At 42.5% G+C, this 27,667-nt stretch overlaps 2 protein-coding genes across 2 annotated transcripts; one reads left to right on the top strand and one right to left on the bottom strand.

Annotated features, from left to right (window-relative positions):
* Window positions 1-1,770: 1,770 nt before the first annotated feature.
* On the bottom strand, window positions 1,771-27,124 carry cyfip1 (cytoplasmic FMR1 interacting protein 1). The gene is made up of 31 exons (XM_061779349.1): window positions 26,858-27,124; window positions 22,113-22,230; window positions 21,334-21,423; window positions 20,229-20,306; window positions 20,065-20,166; window positions 19,477-19,658; window positions 18,447-18,543; window positions 17,619-17,747; window positions 17,423-17,527; window positions 17,130-17,221; window positions 16,773-16,890; window positions 16,375-16,497; window positions 16,121-16,246; window positions 14,962-15,128; window positions 13,773-13,920; window positions 13,544-13,697; window positions 12,921-13,077; window positions 12,692-12,788; window positions 12,500-12,576; window positions 12,152-12,260; window positions 11,119-11,238; window positions 10,521-10,720; window positions 10,355-10,442; window positions 6,321-6,464; window positions 6,142-6,232; window positions 5,635-5,765; window positions 5,254-5,326; window positions 4,162-4,256; window positions 3,595-3,833; window positions 3,074-3,221; window positions 1,771-2,270 (listed from the first exon to the last, which is right to left on the bottom strand). Exons 2-31 carry the CDS (start codon window positions 22,227-22,229, stop codon window positions 2,106-2,108), a joined length of 3,762 nt encoding a protein of 1,253 aa, XP_061635333.1. The 5' UTR covers window position 22,230; window positions 26,858-27,124; the 3' UTR covers window positions 1,771-2,105.
* LOC133480770 (fibronectin type III domain-containing protein 9) lies at window positions 8,112-10,119 on the top strand. The gene is made up of 2 exons (XM_061779355.1): window positions 8,112-8,566; window positions 9,402-10,119. Exon 2 carries the CDS (start codon window positions 9,419-9,421, stop codon window positions 10,004-10,006), a length of 588 nt encoding a protein of 195 aa, XP_061635339.1. The 5' UTR covers window positions 8,112-8,566; window positions 9,402-9,418; the 3' UTR covers window positions 10,007-10,119.
* Window positions 27,125-27,667: the final 543 nt, after the last annotated feature.

Raw genomic sequence — 27,667 nt, 5'->3', positions numbered from 1 at the left:
GCACTTGGCTTCTTTTTTGAAGTTTTCCCATTTCTGCTGCTTATGAAGATCGCTGCCCAAACTTTTGCTCGCAACTCAAAACAAAAAAAATCTGCCAAGGCTCGGATCTTGATAAACTAGAGCAGAGGCACTAGTTTTAGCAAACATTTGAGATGTGCTCTAGGTGGTTTGGCAGAGTAAGTTTACTGTCCAACTAAATAAAATGAAGACTACACGTGTATTTAAAACGCATAACTTTGCCCTAGAAAATTCCACAATGTGAAACTAATAAAACTAGCATTTAAGCAACATCTATCTGAACACAAACTGTGCATGTAAGACAGATAATATAATACTCATAGGCATGTATTCATCTGGCGGCACGGTGGACGACCGGTTAGAGCGTCAGCCTCACAGTTCTGAGGACCCGGGTTCAATCCCCGGCCCCGCCTGTGTGGAGTTTGCATGTTCTCCCCGTGCCTGCGTGGGTTTTCTCCGGGCACTCCGCTTTCCTCCCACATCCCAAAAACATGCATCAATTGGAGACTCTAAATTGCCCGTAGGCATGACTGTGAGTGCGAATGGTTGTTTGTTCCTATGGCAACCAGTTCAGGGTGTACCCCGAGGACAGCTGGGATAGGCTCCAGCACGCCCGCGACCCTAGTGAGGAGAAGCGGCTCAGAAAATGGATGGATGGATGTATTCATCTGTGGGGGCGGGGAAAGACCACTACAGTTTACAGAGCAGTTGTGCAGATGTCTAATATACTTACCCCTGGTGGCCAAGGGGTACACCATGAGCCATATAAACCTTTTTAAAGCATGATGCGCAAACTCTTTACAATTCTAGAGATATTTTTCTTAGCGAAAATACGCTACAAAATAGTTTGTGATAGGAGCACCACCACTGTATTGTAATCGAGAGCATTTATTTGCAGAAATGAAAAATGGTCAAAATCCTATACAAGCGTCCTTATGTAGTGATTCCAAACACAGCCACCGAGTTTAACCCTATCACTATCCTGGGTCAATTTGACCTGTGTTATACCTATGTATAACCCTCCTGTTATGTTTCTTTTGGTACACCAAGAAATTGTGTGTCAATGCGACCTGCTGCATGTTTAATCTTTTTTTTTTTTTTTACATAATTAAGATATATAATAATGAGGCACGTTTTGAACAGGTCAATGTTTAGTAAGGAAATGTTCAAAGAATGGTTGCTTGTTGGCAACCACAATCGATTCCCAAGTTTGTAGAATACTAACGGGTCAATTTGAACCACAACATAAGAAAAGGGTTCTTTATCCATGTGTCAGATGGGAAACATTGAAAAGAAAATCCACAAAACATCTCATTAATTAAACCTCTGACATATGCTGTGGGTCAAACTGTCCCTATTTAAAAAAAGAAAAAACTACTGCGGTTTGTTCTTTTCTCATTCCCACTACATTTCACCTGTCCTGCATTAATCATGCAACGGGTCACATTGACCCATGAACATTTTTGGTGTACTCATCACAGGAGGGTTAAAAACTTGAAAATATATGAAATGAAGCTTTTCTATTGAATATGTAGATTACTTTATTTTACACCAAAAAAAACCCTTTTATTTGTTTAAACATTAAAATGGGTCAATTTGACCCGCAGCATAAACAGGACCCCCCCCCCCCCCCATTTTCACACACTGGAAAGATCCTTTATATTCTTTGACGTTTTGCCATCACTACAAATTGTTGTGGTACTTGAAAGTTACTATTTGTGTTGTTTTTAATTGACAAACGATGAATCAACAGATTTGTTACATATTTATTGAAATAATAAAAGGATGATTAAAAGTCAAGGCACAGTGAATAGAAATGCGTTCGGCATGCAGAATATGAAAAGAAAAAAACAACCTTCACCTCACCTCTAATGTTCCACCATCACAAAGCTTTTAAATATTAATCTCTTAAAAAGTCATCTATCTAGAAGTATAAAACAAATATCTATTTCCCGATAAGGCACGTGTGAATACAAAAAGTTTATTGCGGGAATACAACTCAGTGGTCTTTGCTAACAAAGTCAAAAAATGGGAATATTTGTAATATTTCTGTTGTACAGGTAAGAGGATATTCTTGCCGTTTGCGCTCAGCTGCTGGCCAGTGATTGGTGAATGGGCGGCTGGAAGCAGCGCACGTGCTCCACCGGCATGTTCTCGCCGTCCCCCGACTTGAGGTACTTGTTCAGGATGGCGAAGATCTCGTTGTTGAGCACTTGGAACTTGCGGATGCGGTCCACCATTTTCTTCAGCGGCTGGGGAGAAAAAAAAACAAGACGAGATGGATGCTTGTAGTCAAGCACGGTGTATCCCATAGTGCGTAATCAAAATAGGTGAAGTCGATCATGTTTTTTTAAATTTGAATACAAAAAAAAACTAACATTTAAATTAAAAATTATTTTTAACAGTTCGTTTTTTTTAAATATATTTTTTTTAGAAAATATTTTTGGAGTGAAAATTGTTTTATTAAAAATTATTTGAAATCTCATACATTATTAAATTGAGAAAAATATTTTTTAATTCATTCTTTAAAAAAACGTTTTCATTCAACATTAATTTAGAAAGAAAATAATAATTTTTTTTCCCCAACTGACTAAAAAAATACAACTTGCCAAAATTCTAAAAATACAAATTCAGGAAATAACTCAATTTGTAGGTGATAAAACGATGACAAAGAAATGCCAAAAGTTGAATTTATTAAAATTGAGTAAAAAAAGATTCAATTATTCTTCATATTACAAACATTGATCATTTTAAATATATAATAAATTAAAAATAGATGCATTTTTTAAAGCAAAACTTAAAAAAGGAATTTTGAAATGATTTAAACATTTTTGTTTTTAAATTAATGCAAAATGTTTGTTTTTTTTTAACTTGAAAAAAAAAGACTAATTAACAACATGCTGGTGTGTGGCTTTTCTCGAGCTTCCTCCCACATTCCGAAAGCATGCCCAATAGCTCCACTGAAGGCTCTAAATTGTCCACAGGTTTGAATGCGTGTGCGCTGGCAACCAGTCCAAGGTGTACCGGGGGCTTCACAGTACAGGAAAGTACTCACTACGCTCTTGATGATCTCGTCCTTGCCGTCGTGCTTCTGCACCTTGAGCAGGTGGTAGCTGAAGTCCAGGATGTCGAAGCGTCTCTGCTGGCCCAGCAGGCCGATGATCATGCAGCCCGCCCAGTGGAGGCCGTCGCCGAAGCACTGCCTGAAAACCGGACCGGAACCAGATGGCGCAAACGTCATTTTTCGTTTGTTGCTCTACGTATGGTTAAGTTAGCAGTTGTTTGAAGGTTTGTAATTAAGCCCATCCGTGGCATTTCGCATTATGTGTTAGCATGAAGCTAGCGGACATTTGTTTTTCTGTGGTTTGGCTGAACATTTTGTGTTTTGTTGTATGTGCTGTTGCTCCCAGTTGTTTGGAGGCTTGGAATAATTGTCATCTCTGATCATTTCCGTTAGCATTAAGTCAGCGAACATTTTGCTGTCTAATTCTACAAAACACAAATCTACTCAAGTACAGTAAGCAAGTATTTTCCCTTGGTTATTTCCCTCCACTGTGGCGAGGGTACGGCACTCACTCGACGGTGAACTCGTGCGCGCCGACGGGGATGCAGTAGACGAACTGCATGGCGCTCCACAGGCGGTGGAACTCAACGCACTCGTCCACGTGCATGACACCGTTGCTGGGCAGCGGGCCGCGCCAGATGGGGTCGTCCAGGAAGCCGCGGACGCGCGCCAGGATCACCTCGAACATGGACAGGCCGCAGCAAAGACGCTCCTTGGTCAGCAGGTCGCCCTCGCGAGCAATGGCGATTTGCTGCCGTCGGGGGGGGGGGAAACGACAAACCAGAACAGCGGTTCTCAAACAAAAAAAGGACCACCGTCATAACCAACATTAACATAGTGGGCCTGCAACATTATGCACAGTTTGAACATTAACGGTGAACATAAATGTAGTCAAAATACAAAAACTGATGACTCAAATCAAAACGCATTGCACTCAAAAATGGAAAATACTTTTTTTTTACCTAGATACATGTTTCAAAGCAGTTTTGATAAGAAACAACACGACTCACGGCGCACTAATTCCCGCGGTCAGGGACGACGAACGGGCGCATTGGACGGCCCACGTAACGACGGCGTACCTGTGGCGTGCCGAGACGCTCGATGAGAGGAACCAGATGCAGCGCCGTGTACTTTGCCTCCAGACGCTTCATCTTGGCGTCCAGACGCTCGCCCTCTGTCAACACGCACGCACGCACGCACGGCCCCTTCATTAAATACACCTGCGCACACATTCTGACTCGACAAACAACAGGATTACGACGTACATTTCAGATATTCATTTTTGTATTTTGTGAACTGGGTTGTTTTCATTTATTCATCATTATATTACTTTTCTATTCTTTTGACAAGGTGTGAGTATTTTTTTTTTTTTTTTTAATTGAACAAAATCGTTATTACTAAGGTTGTAGTTCATTTGTATCTATTTAACCCTCATGTTTTTTAATCAATTCAATTATATTTGTATCTAATTTTGATTTTCAATAATAGAATTTTCATTCATTCAATTAGCCCTTTTCTATCAACTTTACGCATTGTTTATGACGACATGAATGTAACAATATTACTCTGCTTAAAGGTACGCGTAATACATTGAATAATTGTAAACAATTGAATCACATCTTTTTACTGGACTTGAGATTTATATTTATCCATTCAATGATTTCAATTGTTATTACATTAACTGTATCTTTTTTCCTGTTGTATTTAGTTCATACTCAAGATTTGTATTAACACATTTAATGTTACTTTCCTAATTTCACAATAACATATGTTTGTTCATTTCATTTAGTTAAAAATATATTTGTATGCAATGTATTTTATTAAGGCTTTTGATTATTAGCTCATTTAGTTTACATCGATTGCATTATTTCAATCATTATTACATGAACAGTACTTTTTGCAGTTTCTTTTCCATTTGAATAGCTGCACTTTTTATCCTATATTCTTATTGCTGTGTTGAAGGCGATTGCAATTTGATTTTCCTCTCGTATTGTAGTTGGTTATATTCATTTCACGCTCTCGTTATTACCGTGGTTGAAGTCCGAGTCACATTCTACTTATGTGCATGTCATTCTTTTTAGTTTCTACTGTAGTCACTGAATACCACCTTCACGTGGGATGATTTGCATACTGAGGAGACAAAACGTTGGATTAGCGTGGTGGCGGTTTACCTTTGACGTGGACTCTGGGCAGAATGTTCTGGAAAGGCGCCGCGTGCAGCAGATCACAAACCTCCTCCTGCGACTGCACAACGACACGCATCACCGTCCGGCGGCCATTTGTGTCCCCCATTAATCGTGTCGTTTATAGGCGCGCTATCGTGGCCACTTTGGGGCAGTTGACGTGCGACGACCCAATTTTGGAATCCCTTGAATGTCTTTCATTCGAGATCCAACAACGTTTTTTTGTTTTCTACCAGACAACATCATGTATCCAATTTTTTGTGTTACGTCGGCAACTTCGTGTAACATCATCATCTCCCCGACGCCAAACGAACGACGTCATTTCAATTTGAACGAGCGGCGCTGCGGAGGGAGTGGCGGCGCTCGTACCAGACTCTGCTCGCTGAGCAGGCAGAAGAGGAGGGCGTTGCCCACCTCCCGGAGGTTCTGGAAGCACACCGTCTTCAGCTCGGCGTACTCCACGATGTCCTTCAGCTGGTGGTGGAAGAACTCCAGGATTCCTAACAAAGACGTGGCGCTAAAACAATTCATCGACAACTCATCCATGAATCGCTTATCGACGCGCTTTCAATTGTCCCAATGCTCGGAATTTCAACAGTAAGATTTCTATAGTCCTCCACGAAAGCAGACCGATCCATCTTTGTGTTTAATCCAAAGGAGACTTTTTATTTTGGAAAACAATGATCAACATTTTGGGCAATTGTCTGCCATGTTACAGACCGAATCGAATTGCGTCCGCTTTCAATGTCTTGTTTCTGAGGAAAGGGATGGAAGTGCCAACGTTTTCTATTATTTCTCTCTCTTTGCATGCAAGTCCTCCTCCTGCTTGCATGCAAAGTAGCGCTACAAAATACGCAAACGAGAGCACACACGAACCTGGCGAGCCGTACTCGTGGCGAGGAAGTCGGCAGATTTTGGGCATCACCTCCATCAGGGTTTTCACGTACTGCATGATGGTGCCCTGGAGCTGCGGAGGCCGGCCGGGCGGCGGACACTTCATTAGGTACGCCGAGCCGCCCCGATGTCGCAATCGCGAGGCTTTCGATAGGACGTACCAGGCTCTTGACCACCTTGAGCAGCTCTTCCATCACCACGGCGATGCCTTGGTAGCCCAGCAGCCGGCACATGACCTTGATGTGCGGCGGGCCCACGAAGTTGCGGTAGCAGCTGAAGATGCTGCTGTACGTCAGGTTTAGCGTCTGCCGCCGCACGGAGGGAGAAAACGGTCAAGGAGGAGCGGCATCAGGAAGTTAAAACAAAAAGCACGGTGGGCGAAGAGGGAAAATCCACGAGTAACTGATGCCCACCCTAATACATTGGAAATTACAGACGGTGGCAAAGCACAACTTCGGTCTAAATGGAACTTCCTCCCAACACAAAAAAAAACAAAACAAGAGGACAGGATCCCAGAAATACAGTGGGTATGGAAAGTATTCAGACCCCCTGAAATGTTTCACTCTTTTTAATATATTGCAGCCATTTGCTAAAATCATTTCAGTTCATTTTTCCCCACATTAATGTGCACACAGCGCCCCATATTGACAGAAAAATATGGAATTGTTGACATTTTTGCAGATTTAGTCAAAAAGAACAACTGAAATATCACACCGCCACAAGTATTCAGACCCTTTTGGGCTCATACAGCCATGAGTCTTTTGGGGAATGATGCAACCAGTTTTCCACACCTGGATTTGGCGATCATCTGCCATTCCTCCTTGCAGATCCTCTCCAGTTCTGTCAGGTCGGATGGGGAACGTCAGTGGGCAGCCATTTTCAGGTCTTTCCAGAGTTGCTCAATTGGGTTTAAGTCAGGGCTCTGGCTGGGCCATTCAAGAACAGTCACGGGCTGTGTGCTTAGGGTCATTGTCTTTTTTGAAGGGGAACCTTCGCCCAAGTCTGAGGTTCTGGAGGAGGTTTTCGTCCAGGTTACCCTTACTTGTACTTGGCCGCATTCATCTTTCCTTGGATTGCAGCCAGTCTCCCTGTCTGTCCCTGCAGCTGAAAAACACCCCCACAGCACGATCCTGCCACCGCCATGCTTCACTTTTGGGACTCTGATGAGCAGTGCCTGCTTTTCTCCACACTTGCCACTTAGAATTAAGGCCAACAATTTCTATCTCGGTCTCATCAGACCACAGAATCTTATTTCTCACCATCTAGGAGTCCTTCAGGTGTTTTTTTTTTTTAGCAAAGCTCCATGCGGGCTTTCATGTGTCTCGCACTGAGGAGAGGCTTCTGTCAGGCCACTCTGCCATAAAGCCCTGACCGGTGGAGGGCTACAATGATGGTTGACTTTCTAGAACTTTCTCCCATCTCCTGACTGCATTCCTGGAGCTCAGCCAGAGTGATCTTTGGGTTCTTCTTGACCTCTGTCACCAAGGTTCCTCTCCCCCGATTGCTCAGTTTGGCCGGACGGCCAGTTCTAGGAAGGGTTCCGGTCGTCCCAAACGTTTTCCATTTCAGGATTACGGAGGCCGCTGTGCTCTTGGGAACCGTAAGTGCAGCAGACGTTTTTCTTTTAACGTTGGCCAGATCTGTGCCTTGCCACAGTTCTGTCTCTGAGCTCTCCAGGCAGTTCCTTTGACCTCATGATTCTCATTTGCTCTGACATGCACTGTGAGCTGTAAGGTCTTATCTAGACAGGGGTGTGGCTTTCCTCATCAAGTCCAATCAGTACCATCAAACACAGCTGGACTCCAATGAAGGTGTCGAACCATCTCAAGGATGATCAGAAGAAATGAGTTAAATATGAGTGTCACAGCAAAGCATCTGAATACTTATGGCTGTGTGATATTGCAGTTTTTCTTTTTGAATAAATCAGCAAAAATTTCAACAAATATGCGTATACTTGTGGTTGAAGTGGGCGATGGATGCGTCACATGCACTCTTCGTTCGCAAGGTGTCACTGTGGGACAAATCATGGATGTGGAGAGCAGCAGATCAGCTTATGATTTCTTTTTTGAATACAAAAAAATGAAGCAGTCTGCTTATCAGCATCAATTTGGGAATGATCCTTTGTAAAATTGTTCAAATATTCCCTACAAAGCTGCTCATTTGTTTGCTTTTTAGGACCAGATGCTCGCTTTCCCGTCAATCTCATAATAACGTTTGGAGTTTGGGACCGTTCTCTTTTCAGCCATCCACCACAGGACATCACCTCACCTCACCTCCCCCGCCCCACTCCGTCGGCGGCTGCGCACACCCCCGACCGCGGCGGCTAAAACGAGGGCGCGCTCGTCTGCGCTGCCCGTCGACGGCGTCATCCCAGATGTGACTCGGGATAATCTGACAGCCTGGAGAGGTAAGTCCCACGTGCTGTCATTTATTGCTCAAAACCCTGAATGTGTTTTTCATATTCCACATGGAAGTGTGTGTTTTACAGTCGACGGCAAACCCTATTTTCCAAGACGCCGGGTGCCCTTGGACATAATTTGATGGTGATTCTCAAAAACACGAGTGGCGCATGAAAGAGTCACTGCCTGAGTGCAGATAGATCAGTTGTATTTAACTAACGGTTAATCAATTTGCATTTCATTTTTAACAACGGTTTGCTGTTATGCATTTAATTAGGTCCAAGTTGAAATTTTTACGCGTTTCATTTTTTTTCCCCACTTAATTCAATCATCAAATAATGTCGGTCATGATGGTGGTTTTAAGACAGCTACGTTTTTGGTTGGTTTTGTTTGGTTTTTCTAGGTGGAACTTTGTGTAAAAGGCTTGCCAAGCAATGATCTTGGGCAATAACTAGGATATGCTAAAAGGACTCAAATGTTTGGCGGCGACTCAATGAGCTCGTGGCAAATCACCAGGCGGGATTATGTCATTTAATCCCACCGCTGAGCTGACTAGGGCTTTATTCCAGACAATCCCCCGGACAGAATGCTTATTATTCTGGCATTGTTACAATCCCGTCGCCCCGTCCTCATCCTATTGACATTTGTAATGAATGGCAAAATGAGGCATGGGTTATTCTCGCGGTACTTCGGATATCGCGCTGATATTGTGTTACTGCTTGGCTGGCGGGGGAGTCGTTCGTTGTTTGTGTGGGCCAGCCATCGGGTTGTATTTGAACTGTTGATCTCGCGTTATTGTCAAAGACCTTTCCTACTAATGGGGTTATCATTTTTCCCTGACAGGAAGCATTTTTACTCTCATGGGGGTCGCAGTCTATAACATCTCAGCTACCTCTGCCAGGGTGAGCTGGCCGCCGTCGGCCGGCTGCCTGGACACCTTCTACAGCGTCATGTACAGCCCCAACTGGAACAGCCTGCTCGTGGCCTTCAAGCGCAAGAGCTTCATGCACGAAGAGCGCATCCCCGTCAGCCAGACCGCCACCCACCTGGCCAACTTGCTCCCGCAGACCACCTACTTACTGTGCGTCACGTGCCAGGCCGCCAACCCGGCGCGGGATCAGTGCCAGGCGTTCATGACGCCGAACGACAGCGGCGAGGGGCGGGACCGGGCCGGCTGGGAGCCGGGCACGGGCGCCTGGCTGACCTGCTGCCTTTTGCTGCTGGTCATCGCCGGCGTCCTGCTGCGGGGGTGCCCGCACGGCGCCTGCACGGGTCGGGGGGGCGTCGGCGGGGGACGAGGACGCTCGGCGGTGACCGACGCGGTCCGGGCGGGTCGCTCCTCGGCCGGCCGGCTCTGCACGCCCAGGGGCAGCTGCGATAACGGCGACCGGCGCGGCCTCCACGAGCTCAGGACGCTGGCTCGGCTGTCTGGGAGCGAGCCAGTTTGAGGCGATTGGATTGAGGTCATCGCCGTATTGTCTGGCCCGACGAATGATGTTGTATTGTATTATGGATTATTCTGGAATCCTATGTGTCAGGAAATAAAACCTAGCCAACTCAAATTGACTGCTTCATTCAGTCTTTTAATCTGCATGAGTGAATCTCTTCATCCTAGTGAGTAAGGTAAAGTGGAGCAGTTGTGGATGAGAGTCCGTGTTGGATTCCCGTGTGAATAGGCCAAGAACCTACCGTATTTCCTCAAAGACAGGAGGATCTCAGTTTACGAGTTTAGCGCCCCTCCGACGGCGACCTAACCCGAGGTTGTATGTATAACGGGTGGGAAAAGTGCCACTGACCTTCGAGCCATACAGGTACTGGGGTTGAGCGTTGGGCGGCTTGTCCCTCTGGAACTCCTGAGAAAAAGGCAGGACGGTGCGCACGAACCTGAGCACAAAAAGTCAGAACTCGCACCAGACGGACGTCGCTGTAACAAGTCACTAGCCGTTCCCGTGCTCCCGCTACCTGTTGGTGGAGCCGTTGTAGCAGTAGTTGGGCAGGAAGTCGTAGTTGAGCTCCCAGAAGACGTGCAGCGTGATGCGGCCGTACGGCGCCGACACGTTGTGGTTGGCCTCACGGAACATGGCGTCGAAGCTGTCCAGCGTCAAGAACTTGCAGAGGAGCTTGTGCGTCAGGCGGTTGATCTCCAGGAGGCCTTCCAGTTCCTTCGAGCGGCGAAGAACGAAGTAGATTATTGTGGCTGACAATAATATACTTTTTCGGACTAAAAGCACTCGGCACTTGTGCAAACTACACTTCCGGAATTTACTTCTAATGATCGTTGCTACGCATTTTGTAGGTGACACTTGAATCACTGGCCTAGGACATATTTTATATTCATATTTCAAATGTGACAAATGTATGCAACAAATACTAAGCCACGTGGGAACTGTTTGAAATGGTGAGAAAAACGCATAGTGTCTCCTTCAACCCCTTTGTTCCCAAAAAGAAAATGTGTGTCACAAAGATTGATGCAAAGTAGATGGAGGGAAGGTCCCCATGTTGGTGAGGTGAGTGCCTCAACACATCGTCATCCTGTCTTTTGGAGCAGGTATTTGCTTACCATGATGGAAGTGAGGTCCTCGCTCTCAAAGCGGTTGATGGCCAGCTCCATGGACTTGTACAGCGCGGCCGAGACCCTCTGAGTGATGAGCCTGTTCAGGTCAATGGAGCGGCCCAGGAGCTGCGCAAGGCCGATATGTTAGCGAGGTGGGGGGAAAAAAAAAACGCTATAGGCCGTTTCATGTCGGTAGACAATCGGTGCCAGAAAGGTCAAGGAATACTGCTGACCTGAACGGAAAACAATGACAGAAACATGTAGCGCTTGGGGTTGCGCCACCAGATAAAAATGTTTCCTTTAGTTTTTTGATTTACTTTAAAATAAAATCGAATCCATCCAGCACAACCTGTGGGTGGAGAGAATAAATTGAGTGGCCATCATAAATAGTTTTGCATAGACGATCGCAAGACTGTCCAGTGGCGGAGAAGCCACTTCTAAAAGGGATAAACTGAGAACGAAAACTGCATCACTGGCTTTGTGGAAGACTTTTTCTCAGGAGGTATGTATAATCAAATGTTAGCTTGGGTGGTCTTTGAGTAATTTAACCAAACATTAGCACGTTAACCATTTCAGGAAAGTCAATAATGAGGCGCTCGCTCCCTCCATGATCATGTTAACCATGTCTCAGGACTCGAGACTGTGACCAAATTGGTCTTTTTTTCAACTTGTGCGATTAGAAGTCTCATCTTGTAGCACTTGAGAGAGTCCATCTTTTTTTAATGGTTGAAAGACGCCATTTTTTCCACTGCAACCTACTCCTCCTGCACGTTCAGAGAGCGAGAGCGAGAGCGAGTGAGAGGCAGAGCGCCGAGCGCCATCTCGATCATTGTTTTTCGCAAATAGCACATCTCGAGTCACTGTCAACCTTTACTGCATACGAAACTATGGTATGCCATTGTCGTTCTGTACCTCCTCAAAAGAATGGTGCGACCAAATCTACAGAAGAAGGCTCAAATCACCGTTCAAGCCATTTAACCCCAACAGCTTTGCTTTGATCAAATGACAGTTTTTTGTAAATATATATAGTTGTAGGTACCTGGACATGGCGCTGCTTCAGCAGGGTCTCATAGCGGTTGGAGTCCGGCCAGGGAATGTTGGCGCCTTGGTTCTTACAGTCAGCCCGCAAACGTTTGTCCAGCAGGAGGCTGAAAGGAATCAAACACTTCTTATCAATGGACCACTGTGAGAGAAGAGGAGGAGGAGGAGAATGCCCGCATTGAAAACAGACAAAAAACAAAAACAACACAGTGGTACCATGACAACTTGGTAACTCAATTTACTTGTACAGTGACAATGCATAGTTCACTGTAGATCATCTGCAATACGAGCATTTCTTTTTAAATGACAGTATTCTAGCTCCATGGAGTAAATGTGTTCGAGCTACCTTCCAGCAAGGATCTTGTAGTAGGCAAATATCTGATCGGCCAGCTTGTAGACGAACTGATCGAAGCACAAGTTCACCTGAAAGAACAAAGTGAAGAAAGGATGAGGAGAGGGGGGGGGAAAAAAAAAAAAACAGCTCATCCCCGTTGTTGGGTTAGTTGGCCACAAACAGACGCAATGGGAAATGAATTACCTCAGCCTCTATTTCATCATAGAGGAACTGCTTCTTGAACTTGGTCAGAGCGTAGTGGGCGCTGTCGTTGTACAAATCCAGGGGATACAGCACGTACCTGAAATAGAAGGAATTTTATGAACCACGTCACAAATCTTCAAAGTGTGCCTTCAATGAAATAGTCAATAAACACATCTTTGAATCTCGGACAAAGACAAAAAACAAAAACAAAGCGAGTAGGTGTGCTCACTCCATCATGGAAGATTCCTTGGTCTCCAGAATGTGATCTGTGAGGATCCACGGCATGGACATCTCAATGGGGAACTGGATCCTGCGGCCCATGGTCAGCTCCAAGAAGAACTCCCTGAACCACAGCTGGGAGAGGTCACAACAGTGCTGCAAGGTTTCTACAAAGAAGTCGACAGAGAGAGAGCGAGACCAGTTCTAAACAATTGCTGGTGGTAGCAAGTGAGTGACTACCGCTTACCTGAACTGAAAACAATGACAAAAAAGATCAGAAGAGCACATCTGTGTCATTAATTCGAGCAAGAGAAAAGTCAATTAACTAGCCAGTCCCTCAACGATAATGTTAATTATGTCTGAATTTCCACCACATTTATTTTTGAATAAATTTACCTGTTGAAATGTTTAAAAAAAAAAAAAAAAAAACAGCTGCCGCGCTTCCGTGCAATTTACCTTACGTAACATGCACACATTCCAACTACAACTGTAAAGAAGGCTAAAATCATCAAGTGGTTTTTGCTGTTTTCTCAATCGCTGTGCCTGGGTCAAATCACATAGAAGTGTTTGTTTACTAGTGGTGGTCTCTTACGACACTGAAAAGGTCTATGGGGGTGCCTTGTGGCAGCTCACCGCTGAAATTTAGCAGGTGGGTGTAGAAGAAGGACTCGCGGTGAAACCTCTCGATGTCCAGGATGGTGGGTCCCTCCAGACTACTACGCAGGGTCTTTTTGGAGCCGCTTTTATCGGCGATGAGGGACTCCAACATGGTCCTCACCATGTAAAGCTTTGGCGTGATGGTGAACACATTAGTTTGGCCAAAATTAGTGGCGGGTCATGCACGTGGACGAGGAGGTGTCACCTGAGTGCTGGAGGGTCCCACGGCTCGTCGTGGGACCTTAATGTCGAATCCACCCTTGGGATCCTTTTCCCCGCGGAGGGCGGGGTCGTTGTGGGGCTCACGGCCCGTCTCCCAGTCGCACACCGTCTTCCGGATGGCCTGGAGGACACTGGGGAGCGGGAGCAGAAAGAATGGTAGGGAAAGCCTACTAGAAAAGATGAACTTTCGCTGGGGTTGATCAGAGGCACTTGAAATGCTGGCAGGTGTGTGTTGACTCCAATTTAACCTGAGTTTGAATGTAATTGGTTATTCTGAACACAGTCACATCCCCAGTTATGAGAGGGTGTGCACACTTGTGCAACCAAGTTATCTCAGTCGTTTATTTTTGCTTGCTCTTTTTTTTTTTTTTTTTTATAACCTTATGTTGGACATGTTATAGGTCATACTAACGGTAGAAAAGGTTTTGAAATGAATTTTTGTATATCACAAATACCTGGCATTTGAACAGGGGTGTATCGACCTTTTAATGTCACGTCACTTTTGGGCCACACGTGATTATTATTATTTTTTAAATGCACTTTTTGTGACAGATCACTTAAGAAAAACGTGCATGGAAATTGTGCTTATTTTAACCATAATATCTATATTTTATTTTAATATATTCTATTCTTGATTTTAATAAATTATAATTTAAATTTGCTTAAACATAATTGATTTATAATTAATCAACAAATAATTTGTGTTTTATTTTACTATTTTTTATTTTACTATTTATATACAATATATAAATTATTATTTCAAGATATGAATGAATAAAAATAGATGGAAATGTTTTCAAATTCAATATTTTGTATTAAATGTTTATTTTTATGATGTAAGTTTACCAAATATTTCTGACTTAAAAATTATTTTACAAAATATGTAAAAACATGCACTAGACTAGAAGAATGTAAATGCAAAAGGCCAGCAATATAAGCACGCAAGTGTCCGTCCTTAATGTTACATTGCATGTTATTCTAATTTGGCATTCTAAATATTATTTTGAATATGTAATCAAAATTGTACTTTTACACCCTCTGTACATTTTAACCATTTTTTGGAAAAAACAAAATTGCTAAATCAGTACTACAGGACTCTTAATGTAAATGTTCGGTGGGCTCGATCGATTAAAGAACGTAATCGACAGCGCATGCGTTTGTATCCGGCCCACCTCTGAATGACGTTCTTCTTCTTCTTGATGGCCTGGCGCAGCGGGTCGCGCAGCGTCACCTGCGAGAAGTCCTGCAGGGCCGAGTATATGGTGTGGCGGATGGCGTGGTTGAACACGCTCTCCATGCGACCCATCAGCACCTGCAACCCCTTTATCATGGCCATCACCTGCCAGAGGCAAACACCCAATACGACCGTTTCCATAAAGCTTATCGAGTCTCTCCAACTGAAAAACAATGAAACAAGTTTGTGGTTGCTCCACCAGAACCCAAAAATGTTGGGTTTTTTTCAAAACATGAATTTAACCAAGCGGACCCTGTGGGTGAAGAGGATAAAACGAGTGGCCGTCAAACGCCATCATCAGATTTGTGGAAGGTACAGAAAAAGGTTTGGTTGGGGTGTCTTAAAGAGTAATTTGATTTTATAACTAGCCTGTTAGCTATTGTCAGCTCTAGAGCGTGCTATCCATTTTTAGCGTCAAAAGAGCACATCAGTCTTGAATTTTTACGGATCTCGACTTTATTTTTGTTTCCAGCAACTTCACTTTTACTCCACTAACATTTCCAAAATAAAATTGTACTTTTTTTCATCCATTTCCCCGAACCGCCTTTTGTTACTGGTGGCTAAATAATAAAATCAGAAGAAATTGTTTGTTGACATCATCAAAAAAAAAAACAATGAAAATTCTAACCGCTCACCTTTTTAAAAATACTTCTAGTTGCAATACTTACTCGTAATACATAAGTACGGAAAATGTCAGCTACTTTACGACTTTTACTCAAGTACCGGTAACAGGCAACTAACTTCTATTTTCTACCAAAGTTATTTTCTGCAACGATACTTGTACTTTTACCCAAGTGTCCCTTTCAGCTGCTTCATATAAAAGTGTTGATCACGGCCGATATTTCATCTCTCTCGGAAGCAATTTTCCTCATGTGACATCTTTTAGACCGACACTTCCCACGATTAAAGTACGGCGCTGCGGGAGACAACAAGGATATAAATCATCATTCAAGCCATTTAGCTCGCTTGCTCATTCGCTCGGCCTCGGTCACACGACGCGTACGGACGGGCTTGTTTCCTAGCGGTGCCATCAAAGCTATTGCCGGACAGAAGTACGTGTGATTTTGTCATGGCGTCGTCTCAATGACAAAGCCCACCTCCACCAGGGCAAACTTCTCCTCGCTGGTGTAGTTGTATCGGGTGGCGCGCTCGTATTCCTCAGCATTGTCGGGACACTCCTTGTTGGAGTACTTGTCCGTGGGATGAACCAGTTTCCAGGAATACTGCAGAGAAAAGGGTTGTCGTTTAAAGCACGTATGACGGGTTTTTGTACGGTCTCTATCCCCCATTATAAAAGGGGAGTTTTACTTGACATGCCAACAATAACTTGATTATATTTTGTGAGACTCACCACTTCCATGACGTGAGCACTCCACTGCGACAGGAGCTGCATGCCCTGCAGGGCCAAGTCGAACAGCTTCCTGTACTCCGTGTCCGTCTTCTGGGCCTCTTGACGCCCTGACCCGGTCACCACCTAAGGATCATTACATACATTCATATACATCAAGTACAGATTCACTTTGAGAGAAGAAAAAGCCCGTAAAAATCACTCACTCGTGCCTACTGCTCATACCTCCTCTCACAGCACAATGGAATACATGTTTAAGTTCATCAACCACATTGTGTGATACAAGCCCCAGCCAAGCACACTTATGTGCCATTATGTTGCGTTTTGGCCCGCCACTGCATCTCAAGGACAATGTAACAGCTCCCACCAATAAATCAATCTCTCCATATTACCATACCCACCTCGCTGTTGCTGTAGCGGGCGAGCTCAGAGATGAAGCGCATGTGATCCTCACGGATCTGGATCATCTGTTCACAGATGTTGTACTGAGGGCTGCTGGATATGGACGTGCACGTCCACCTGTGGGGGGACAAGGGAAGTCGTGTCAGTTAGGGAAAGACCACAGAATGGGAGACAAAGCAGGATATAGGGGCATGTACGGCTAAACCTAACATCAGCAATAAGACCCATGTGCAAATGTGAGTTATAACTAAGACCCATGTGTCAGTTTGAAATAAGACTCGTTCGTGTAAAGGCAGGATAGAAATCGTTCCAATGGTTCAATTCCAAATGGCTACACGTGTGCGGTCTCCTCTCACCTGGATTTGTTCTCCTCAAAGTGAGCGCTGGTCTTGATGTACCTGGACAACTCAATCTGCATGTCGCCGAAAAGAGGGACCACTTGCAGTTGCTGCCAACGACACGAGGCAAGTGAATCGATCGCGTTTAGGGAGCGTAAATGCTAAGAACATGCGGGATAATTAGGGTGAAATGAGGGAAAACTCAAAAAAAAAAAAGATCACTGAATGTATAAGTCAAGGTACCACAATATAAAGCGCTATCGTATTGGTACCTTTGGAGTTTCATTTGTTCTGTGACCGACTATTCATACCTTAAAAAACTTGTCAATCTTGGTCAGGTTAATCCTCTTCTTGGCATCCAGTTTGTAGATGTTGCTGCTGTTTCCATCCATGAGATACAAGCCAAAGCCCATGACCTGGTCGGACGGTGGGGTGGTGGGGCGGTGGGGGGGTTTCAGTACCGGGGACAAACAATACACCGGAGCAAATTCTTTCCTGTTGACTCACTTTGAGCAGCATGTGCTTATCGCTGGGCGTCAGGTACATCTTGTTGTCGTAATAATCCACGCACAGGTTGACGATGTCGGCCAGGAGCTCCTCGTAGCCATTGATCACCTCCAGCTGCTGCTGCAAAGACTGCGTGTGGACACAAATACAGATTTTTTTTTTTTTTTAGATGTACCAAACTAAACTAGGATTGCAAATGGGTGGAACATCTGCAGTAAATTTGCAGCAAATTTCCATGGGAAGTTAAGATGGGGAATTTCGGAAATATTCCAAATCGGAAACTCTCAAAGGGAACGTGACAGAATTGACTGGGAATTGAGGATAGTTTAATGGAAAGGTATCATATTCAAGTATTGATATAAAAAAAATGGTTTTGTCATAAGCAGACATTTTTTAGAGTGTCTCAGGTTAGCGGCTGTCTGTAAACTGGCTAACCGTTAGCAAATTTGCATTTGTAATACCCGAGTTGGGGTCGTTGGAAAAACAACCCCTGCAAAGCTTCATCACCCTTTTTTTTTTTTTTTTTTTTTTTAAATTGAAATTATTCGAGTAATTATTTCAGCACTACACGGCTTCCAATTACAAAGTTTGGGCACTTGAAAGTCAAGGTACAACCGTACCTGCGTGAAATATGGTTGTTTTAGTGAGGATTATGTCTTAAACATAAACTACATTTGAATTCCATATTAAAATAACTGACATTCTGTAAACTCCTGGTACATTCTCATAAATGCCCATGAATTTCCGTGGAAAGTTTCCAACTTTGAATATTGCCTCATTTTTCAAGGCTGAACACTATTGATGCCATTTGTTGTTGTGGAGGCCAACCTGAGTGATTTTGTTGTGGTTTGCCAAGAACATGGACAAGTTCTGGGATTCCTGAATGGACGAGGGCTCGGACATTTTTCGTAGAAACTGAGCAGCACTGGAAGACAACAAGGAAGGAGGGTTTTGTTTCAACTCAAAATCTTACAGCATTTGATCAGATATTTCCATCTTTCAAGGCGTGTGAATTGGATTGTTGCCAGATGCTGCCACCTAGTGTTTGTTCTATCTCTGATTGCGCCTCAAATACAGAAACAATCTTAAAACAATGCAATGTTTTTCTTTTTAAAGGTCTTTGATCAAATAAAATGGTTTGTTAAATTTGTTAAAATTCAGATGTAATCTTTGGACATTTAATTTTGTATCATTTGACTTTTTCCTTTATTTAGGGGAAGAATCTGATGTAATTTTTTTAAACATCTTTTAGATAAATATGCACATTTTTAACTACTTTTTAAATAATACTGTATATGAATATTTGTACAATATTTAATGTTTTGACATTTTAAAAATTGTATTTCTTTGTTAAAACTTTTGTTGCTAACAAAATCTTCACACTTTTTGTAACGTTGAATTGTTTAGACACCACACTATATTTTAGCTGCAGATCCAGACTTTCGAAACCCTTGTTAGTAATAAAATGTATTTTTTTAATAGTTCATCTGTTTTGACATTTTCTTTAATTTAGGTTAATATTCAGACTTAAACAACAGCTGTTAATTAGAAAATATTTGTATTTTTTGTTAATATTGACAGTTGAGCTTGCTTTACTTTATTATTAAAATAATATTTTAAATTCTACTTAATTTAGGTGCAGACTTGGATTTTTTTTCCCTTTGTTATGAAAATATTCATATTGGTAATATTAAGACATTTTTAGGTGCAAACAATACAGACTTCTTAAACTCTGACTAATATTTATTAATCCTAAAACGTTACTATTTTTTAATGATATTTCATCTGTTTGAAATGTTCCTATATTTAGGTGCAGATCCAGGCTTTTATTGTATGTAGGATTATTGGTTGTTCTCACCGCTTGTAAGCAGAGTGGTCGTTCTTGACGCTGCACTTCATGTTCTTGAGCTCGTCGAGCACGGCAAACATGTTGATGAACTTCCCCAGGGTCAGCAGGTACGCCTCGGACACAAAGTCCTTGCGCCGCTCAGTGTGACACAGGCGGCGCACCTCCCCGCAGAAGCGGTCAATGGCGGTGCGCTGAAAAGAAAGGCAAAAAACATGTAATATGGCTTTGTCCATTCTAACACAGGGAAGCCTCGTTTATCGCAGGGGGTACGTTCCAGACCCACCTGCAATAAGTGCAAATCTGCAATATAGCGAGATTAGATCATATAGGGAGGGCCGTAGTTTAGTTTGGTATTTGTGTGTTTGACCGCCCTTTAACGTCTCACACACACTCAAAGTCACAGATACTACAGTAGAACATGAGAATGGCAATCTCAAAGTGGACCAAAAAAAATAAATACCTGCACCTCACATGCACGTTATAGTGTTTAATGACACAAACTCCATTCTTATCCAATTACTCGATAAGATAACGCGTAGAATACTCCATTCTGAAAATATTCGATAGCTGCAACCCTAGTTCACTTGCACTGTGTACCTGAAAGTACATGAAGTTCATCAGCTTGGTGACTTCAGGCTCCAGCACCTCCACCGTCTTCTCGTAGATCTCCACTCGGTTGGGCTGCTCATTGCATTTCACCTGCGCCAGGAGAGCAGCGAGTGAGTGAGAGTCGTGCTACGATGAAGACTAGTGCTGATTACCTGGGGGATTGCACGCGAGCAGCTCCTCCACGTGTACAGCATGACCGCGTACTCCTGACCCTCCTCCAGCATCTCATTCTAGAGCCACAAACCAAAATAAATAAATAAACAAACACTATGAAGCCTGTTGTCAAAACGGAATGCACTCATTGAACACTTCATGAGGTTCACCATTTGCCTTGAATTCCTAACACCTGGACTATTTTCAATGAGTCTCATACGAGAGCATCAATAGTTAAGACAGTTGCACTTAAATGATTGCGCAATTGTTGCACGTGTCTGCGTGTCCGCATTTATGTTGCACTTTCCTAACAAAAAGAAACATTACTGATGTTGGGACTTTCCTATAAGACCAACTATTGATGTTGCACTTTCCTAAGAAGGAAAACTATTGATGTTGCGCTTTCCAAACAAGAAGACGAGCTATCAGCAAAACACGTTCCTAATCAGAAGACAAAAGTACTGGTGTTGGATTTTTCTTTAAAAAAAAAAAAAATAATAATAATAATAATAAATAAAAAACATTTTTTAAAAAGGCGGCAAACTATCGATGTTGACTTTCCTAAAAAGAAGACAAGCTGACGGTGTTGCACTTTTCACACTATTTTGGTATCTTGATACAGTTGTATAAACAATGTACTTAATGTGTTCAGTCTCTGCCCTCCAAATGCTCTCTCTCTAACACACACACACACACACACACACACTTCAAAAAGCAGCAGGCATGCGTGAGTCATTTACTCTCAGGAGGTGGCAGGGAAACTGGAGAAAGAGAGTGAGGCATTGCTGCTTCCAAACAAAGTGCTGTTTGAGTCCAAAACCCAGCAATGACACCCCCACCCCCACCCCCACCCCCCAATGTGACACAAAACCTTTTGAGCCCTGCCAAAGACGCCCGCTGGCATACACTCGTCCTCTGAAACCACAGCAAAGACTGCAAGTTAGCAACAATAACATTAATATTTGTGCCATATTTTAATCGGTGTGATCAGTGTAAAAATGCCTCGAAAAACAGTACTAGTACAAGTGCCATTGTTTCCTATGGGCTGGGGAGCACAATGAATTCAAATGGACTGTATGGTTTCAAAGCTGTGAGGGAGCTCACCATGCTGGAGTGGACGGTGGCTTGCTCGATGTATCTAGCGATGCCCGTGACGAAGGCGTTGCGGTCTTCAAAGTTGGTGTTGAAGTTGGGCTGCGACAGAAAAGGAAAGACGACGTCGATGAGACGCGTGGGCTGTCAACACCATCAGAAGCACTGACCTACATTACAACCTAGAATTCTAATATTTGGTGCATGAAATTCTATTCATTTATTTGTAACTGTCCATAGTGTTTCTCTTGGCTGTGCTGCTGTATGTGGATGTTGGATTTTTTTTTGTCCAATCAGATTTCAAACCGTGTGTTGCCATGTCAATCTAGCCTGCCCAGGGTCTTCACAATCTGTACTGATGGAAATGTAACTTAAACTATATTAGCAATGGGACAGTTTCTACAACCAATCAGATTTCAAAAACTGCTCCAGATGATGTCTGGGGGACAGTTGCCTGCTGTTATACAATGAACCCCAGGGGATAAAGACCCCGAGCCCTGCCGCAAATAGCAAAAACTATGCAAGCAATTGATGCCCTCCTTCCAAAAGGATTTGTAATTCTCAATAGGTGCCACAAGATGGTGGCAAAAAAAACGACTTTTGGGTAAATTAAGCTCCTCAACTCACTTCAAATGGTTCCCTTGGCACCAAGATGCCACCAGATGGTGCCAAAGCACTATTGCTATTTATGTGGTCTGAACACAAGAACTGTGTACAGCACAGCGGCCAGGTACCAAATAGTGCTAGGTAAAAATGAGTAACGTAAAAGGTGAAGACCGTTGGACGCTAACCTGGTACATGACCGAGGAGGGCAGGGGCTCGATGCACGGCTGCTGGTCGGGCAGCGGCAGCTCCTCCAGAAGGTCCACGTTGGAGAGAGCATCCTCTAAGGTGACCGTGGTCGTCATTCTGCCGGCAAGAGTCACACACACACACACACACACACACAAAACATATTTACTACTTTCGTCAAGCAAACACAGTTGACAGAAGTCAGAAGTCAGAAGGTTATGATGACATATTTTTTAGAGGAAAAGTAATGAGCCATGAGTGTAAAGTAGGTCTTTAACGCAACACATTTACAATAGTCAACACAGGTTAATGTAAACATTGTTAGCTAATTTAATCTAGCCTACTATCGCTAGTTAGAATGTACTGTAGTGCCCCCACTAGTAGTCAAGGACAGACACGGCCACCGCTGCACTTTCAATCACTTTATTCAACAAAAGAAACATGTAATAAGCACATTCATACACCAGCATACAACTGACACCCAGTCACTCAACACGCAGACTTGCTAACAGTTAGCCAGTTAGGAAGCCTGCCACTAACCTAACAAACTCCAGCCAACTGCACTCTCATTCGCTGATGCACATGTCACTCACCAAACCAAGACCCCGCCTTTTTAAAGCCACACACTGTCAAAAAGTCACAGACATTACAATGTAGAATGTGAGGATGGCGACCCCAAGTGGACAATAATAATACTTGCACCTTCCATGCACTTTGTTTTGGTATTTAGCTATACAAAACCAATTTTCATCCCATTACTCAATGGGGTAATTAAAAGAATACTGTTTTAAAAACATTCGATAGCTACAGGCCTGGTATAAAGTAACATTTTTTCAAGAAAAAAAAAATAATCTTTACAAGAACTAAAATTTTTGTTTGGGGGTAAAAAGGCGAAATCTTACGAGATTAAAATGGTATTTTCTCGAGAGAAAAATCCAAATTAAATATTAAAGTCAAAGTTTAACGTAGGAAGAAAGTCATATTTTTACAAGTAAATTTCAAAAATGCAACTACATTCTAGTAATATAATACTTTTTATTCGGGAAAAGAAACCTTTATCCTTAAAAAAAAAAAAAAAAAAAGGACTATTGTTGAAAAAGCATGCTTTTAGTTAAAAAAAAAAAACTTGACTACCCTTGCAGGAAAATCTGATTTATATGATGATACGTCACAAAAGAGTTTTTAACTGGCTAATGTATAGGCGAGTAACCGGTTTTGCATCCTTGTTTTATTGACACACTGCTCTCCCACATGTGGGTATGCAACGTTTTTAATTTAAATGATACGACGTGCTCATTTATTGCAAGTGATTTTGTGGACGGGAGACCCCAGTTTGAGAAGCGCTGGTCTAGAACAACAACAAACAAAATTGTGTAGCGTTGTGGTTCATCACATTGATGCTGACTGCTTACTTTCCCCCTGATAGCGAACAATCAGCGAGTCAAACAAAGCATGTCGGGCCCGGAAGGTCACAGGAGGACATCAAAGTTGGCTCGCTTTATTACAAGTTTAATTCCTTTCGTACCTATATAGAATGGGAATTATGAAATATATTAATGGGCATATATCAATAAATGCATGGGAACCATAACACCAACAGAAGACGTCCAAGTGAAATTAACTCTCGCTTATACTAACTTAGGGCGAATATAAAAACATTTGTTAAAACATTTTTTGTTTTAAAAATGTAAAAAAAAAAAAAAAAAAAAGTGAAGAAAACTGAGAAAAAAAATTTTGAGAAAAAAAACAAACTAAAAATTGTTAAAGCAAAGAAAAAAATATTTGTTTTTACATCTCTAAAATTCTTTTTGACTTTGCGAAGACCTAAAATGACCACACAAGCAAAGTTTTGCCAATCTTACTTGCAACAAGCGACAAGACAGGGAAGTGCAACTCAAACGCACGGGATGCAAAAGAACCACTTCCACTCAGCTATTTGTAAGTTTTTTTTCCCCATATGGCTTAGAAAGCATTCATCTTGAGCTCAACCATACAGAAATCTCCCACAGGGTATATAATGTTGGTTACACAAGTTAAGAATGTTAAGAAGCAGTCACCCCAAAGGTTCTCTTTCACAAAGAAAATACGCCAAAGGTTTTAAGTCAACATCACCAAAAGATGCTTTGGAGTATTCCCCATTTCAAAGCGAGTCTTTTACAAAGCAGTTTTGGTTCCACAAGATAAGAACGTGAGTAAAAATAAATAAATAAATAAATAAGAGAAGGGGTAACCTCAAAGTGTCGCCTCTGGTAAAAGAGATGAGCTCGAGAAGTTTCGCTCCTGCCACCGCACGGTAAGAGGCTTATTACTTAGAGTGGCCTGACTGTGGGTGACGCGGGCAGCGCCAAGCGCAGAAGCGAGCAACCGCCCACCCGTTTGTTAAAACTATTTGCATCGCTTTGTGACATCACAGGAAGCGTGGTGATGCGCTCAAATGTAATCAGCGCAATCTTTTGGTGGAATGACAACTGATAATAAGTTCGCGAATTAATACGAGGAAAGCTGGCTGATGTCAACGTTGTCATTTTAAGACAACGTAAACTGTACAAACAATGTTTTGAAAAAAACATTCAAGTGTAAAAATACATGTGTGCCACTGTGTAATGAAACTAAAATAAAGCAAAACTACTCATCCTCATCCTGAACAGGACAGCGCATTTGACTTGCAAAGGCATTGCCAGTGCTTTCTCTTTGTGGCGGTACATTCCATTTCCTGTTCTATAGCTATCGGCATCCTTCAACTTCTCCAAAAAAACTCCGGCGCATTACAGAACTTCCTGACAGTTTGCATCGAAAGGATTCTCACAGCCCTCCTCTTACATTTCTGATCAAAAAAATATATATATATTTTTTTTTTTTAATGTAGGGGGTGGGGTTGGGTGGGGGGGAGAGTGGACAAAACATCCTGCGCTCTCCTTGTTTTTGTTATTTTCTTCTATTTATTATATTTTTGTGATCTTTGTTTTTCATTTCCAAAGATCAAAAATGACTCATTGTGTTGTGGGTCAAATTAACCTGGTTTTAAGTTTTAAAAGATCGATTTTTTTACATGTAAATAAAAAGGTGGATTAAATCTCTTCTGCAGTCCTCATTAAAAATATATATATATATATTCTCCTATTTTGTATGTTTATTTTTTTTATTTGTTTTTCAAATTTGCAGACTTAAAATGACTTAACACGCAGCAGGTCAAATTGAAGTTTAAATAGCTAGAAACATTTATTTGTATGTTTTGTTTTGTTTTTATTTACTTTTTTTTCATTTATAAAGAGTAAAGTGACAAAACATGGTGAGGGCAAAAGTTGAAAATATATTTGAATAATGTAAAATAAAATGGAGATAAAACTTCTTTGGCTGTCCTTGTTTTTTGTGTGTCTTTGTCCTATATATGTATCGTTTTTAATGTTTTAAATGTACAGAAAAAATTGTGGATAAAACATCTTTAGCTGTCCTTCTTTTTCTTGTATTTATGATACATATAATTTAGAATTCTAAAGAAAGCGACTAACCACACAACATTTGTAGTGTACAACAAATGAAACAGACTGTCGTTTTGTGTCAGTATTATCCACACTGGCACTTTCTTCTAATGAACAGTGGGGGAATTGAAACCTTCAAATCACTTTTCAGTACTTTTAAGTGTCACTGTCACATAGTTGGATCGCTGGCTTAAGTGTTGTTCCGAGGCTACATTCAAGAGGTGATTTGGCCACAAAAACAAGAAAAAAAGACAGCACCACTTCCACTAAACGTAATGTGGCTTACCACACGCCTTCCTTCCACCCCGACGTCAAATTAAAACATTCGGAACACGTACTTAAAACTTTTTTTTTTTTTTTTTTTTTTTTTTTAAAGACCTGAAATTAATCACATGCAACGGGTCAAACTGATACGTTTTAAAATTGAAAAATCTATTTAAAAAAATGTAAACCTGGCTAAAATTACTACACATGCAGCGGTCAAATTGACCCGATTAAAAAAAAGCTTAAAAATGTCGAAAATGTATTTTTTTAAATATTAAAAAAAGTACAAAACTACTTTAGCTGTCGTTGTCCTTTTCCTCTATTTCTTATATTGTTTACATTATGACGACCGAAAACAACTACTCATGCAGCGGGTCAAATTGACCCGTATTAAGTTTAAAATGTAGGTAAACATTTTTTAAATGTCCCCAAAAAAATAACGTGACTAAAAAGTTCATCTGCTGTCTTTATTCTTCTTTTTATTGTTTGTTTGTATTACTACACAGTATTGTTCGTAGTTATTTTTTTCTTTTCCATACGCAACGCAACACAGTGAACGGGAGGGACAGTCCCATGAACGCATCATCAACCACAGCTACGCTTTTACACTGCTTTCCTACCCTGTTCGCGGACAGGTGAATCAACAATCATCCCTGTGTGCATATTATGGAGTTAAAAACATAAATCAAACCAAACATGTCATGAATTTAAATAGAATTATCCGTTTTGCCTTTGAAGTGAGAAATCGACTGCCCCCAACATGTCGCTGCGGTGAGCCTGCCGCCGCCGCGGCCTCACCACTCCAACCCTTAAAAAAAAGGTCACCATTTTATTTATTTTTTTACATTATAATACGATTTAAGAAGTAACACCCCAGATACATTCGCAGTTAAACTAAGTTTTGTTTTATTTTTGTGGGAAAACCTTCAAGCAGGCGGCGCTAGCGGACTACACCCAAAGTTTGCTAGCTTAACTTCGCCGTTTAATCAGTCCAAACTCACCCGCAGAAGAGAGTTGGTGGTTAGCTACGGGAAACCGAGAGTCGACTAGGCCGACAGCAGCTCCATTCGGACGGACACGCCGTCGGCTCCTCCGCCTCCTCCTTTTCCAACAACGGTCGAAGTCCGAGTTTTGAGTTTATGGGGGGAGTTTTTCGATCTATCATCGGCAGCTCGAAGGCTTTCCAGGCTCGGTGTTATGACCATGGGGCGGGAGCTCGGAGTTCCTGTCCAGGCTTCCAACAAACAGGGAAACTCAACAGGAAGCGAAAACCAGAGATAGAACGGAGCAGAGGAGGAGCGACTCCGCCCACCAGCCCGGAAAGGTGAAGCCAAAGGAATGTACAGTGGGCCGCCTTTAGATACGAGTGCAATGCCCTACGTGAACACGCTCGTAACTCAAAACGCGCGCATCTGATAATGGTTTCCCCATTGAAATGCATAGAAACACCATTAATCCCTTCTAAGCCCCCCCCCCCCCCCCCCCCCCAAAAAAAAATGGAATTTTTATAATGGGTTTTAATAAGAAAATTAGCACTGCACAGTGCATATAATGTCAAGAATTAAACAGCTTTTGCCACATTTTCTGCTTCGGTTCAATGGATATTGTGCTGCTCCTTCTGGTATGCGCACCTAGGCCACCTGGGGGCAGTATAATACATCCATCCATTTTATTTACTGCTTTTCCTCACAAGGGTCATGGGCGTGCTGGAGCCTATCCCAGCTATCTTCAGTCGGGAGGCGGGGTACACCCTGAACTGGTCGCCAGCCAATCGCAGGGCACATAGAAACAAACAACCATTCGCGCTCACA

Source organism: Phyllopteryx taeniolatus, chromosome 7 (assembly GCF_024500385.1).
Source record: "Phyllopteryx taeniolatus isolate TA_2022b chromosome 7, UOR_Ptae_1.2, whole genome shotgun sequence".
Classification (NCBI taxonomy): Eukaryota; Metazoa; Chordata; class Actinopteri; order Syngnathiformes; family Syngnathidae; genus Phyllopteryx; species Phyllopteryx taeniolatus.
This window is presented reverse-complemented; position numbering and strand designations above follow the sequence as displayed.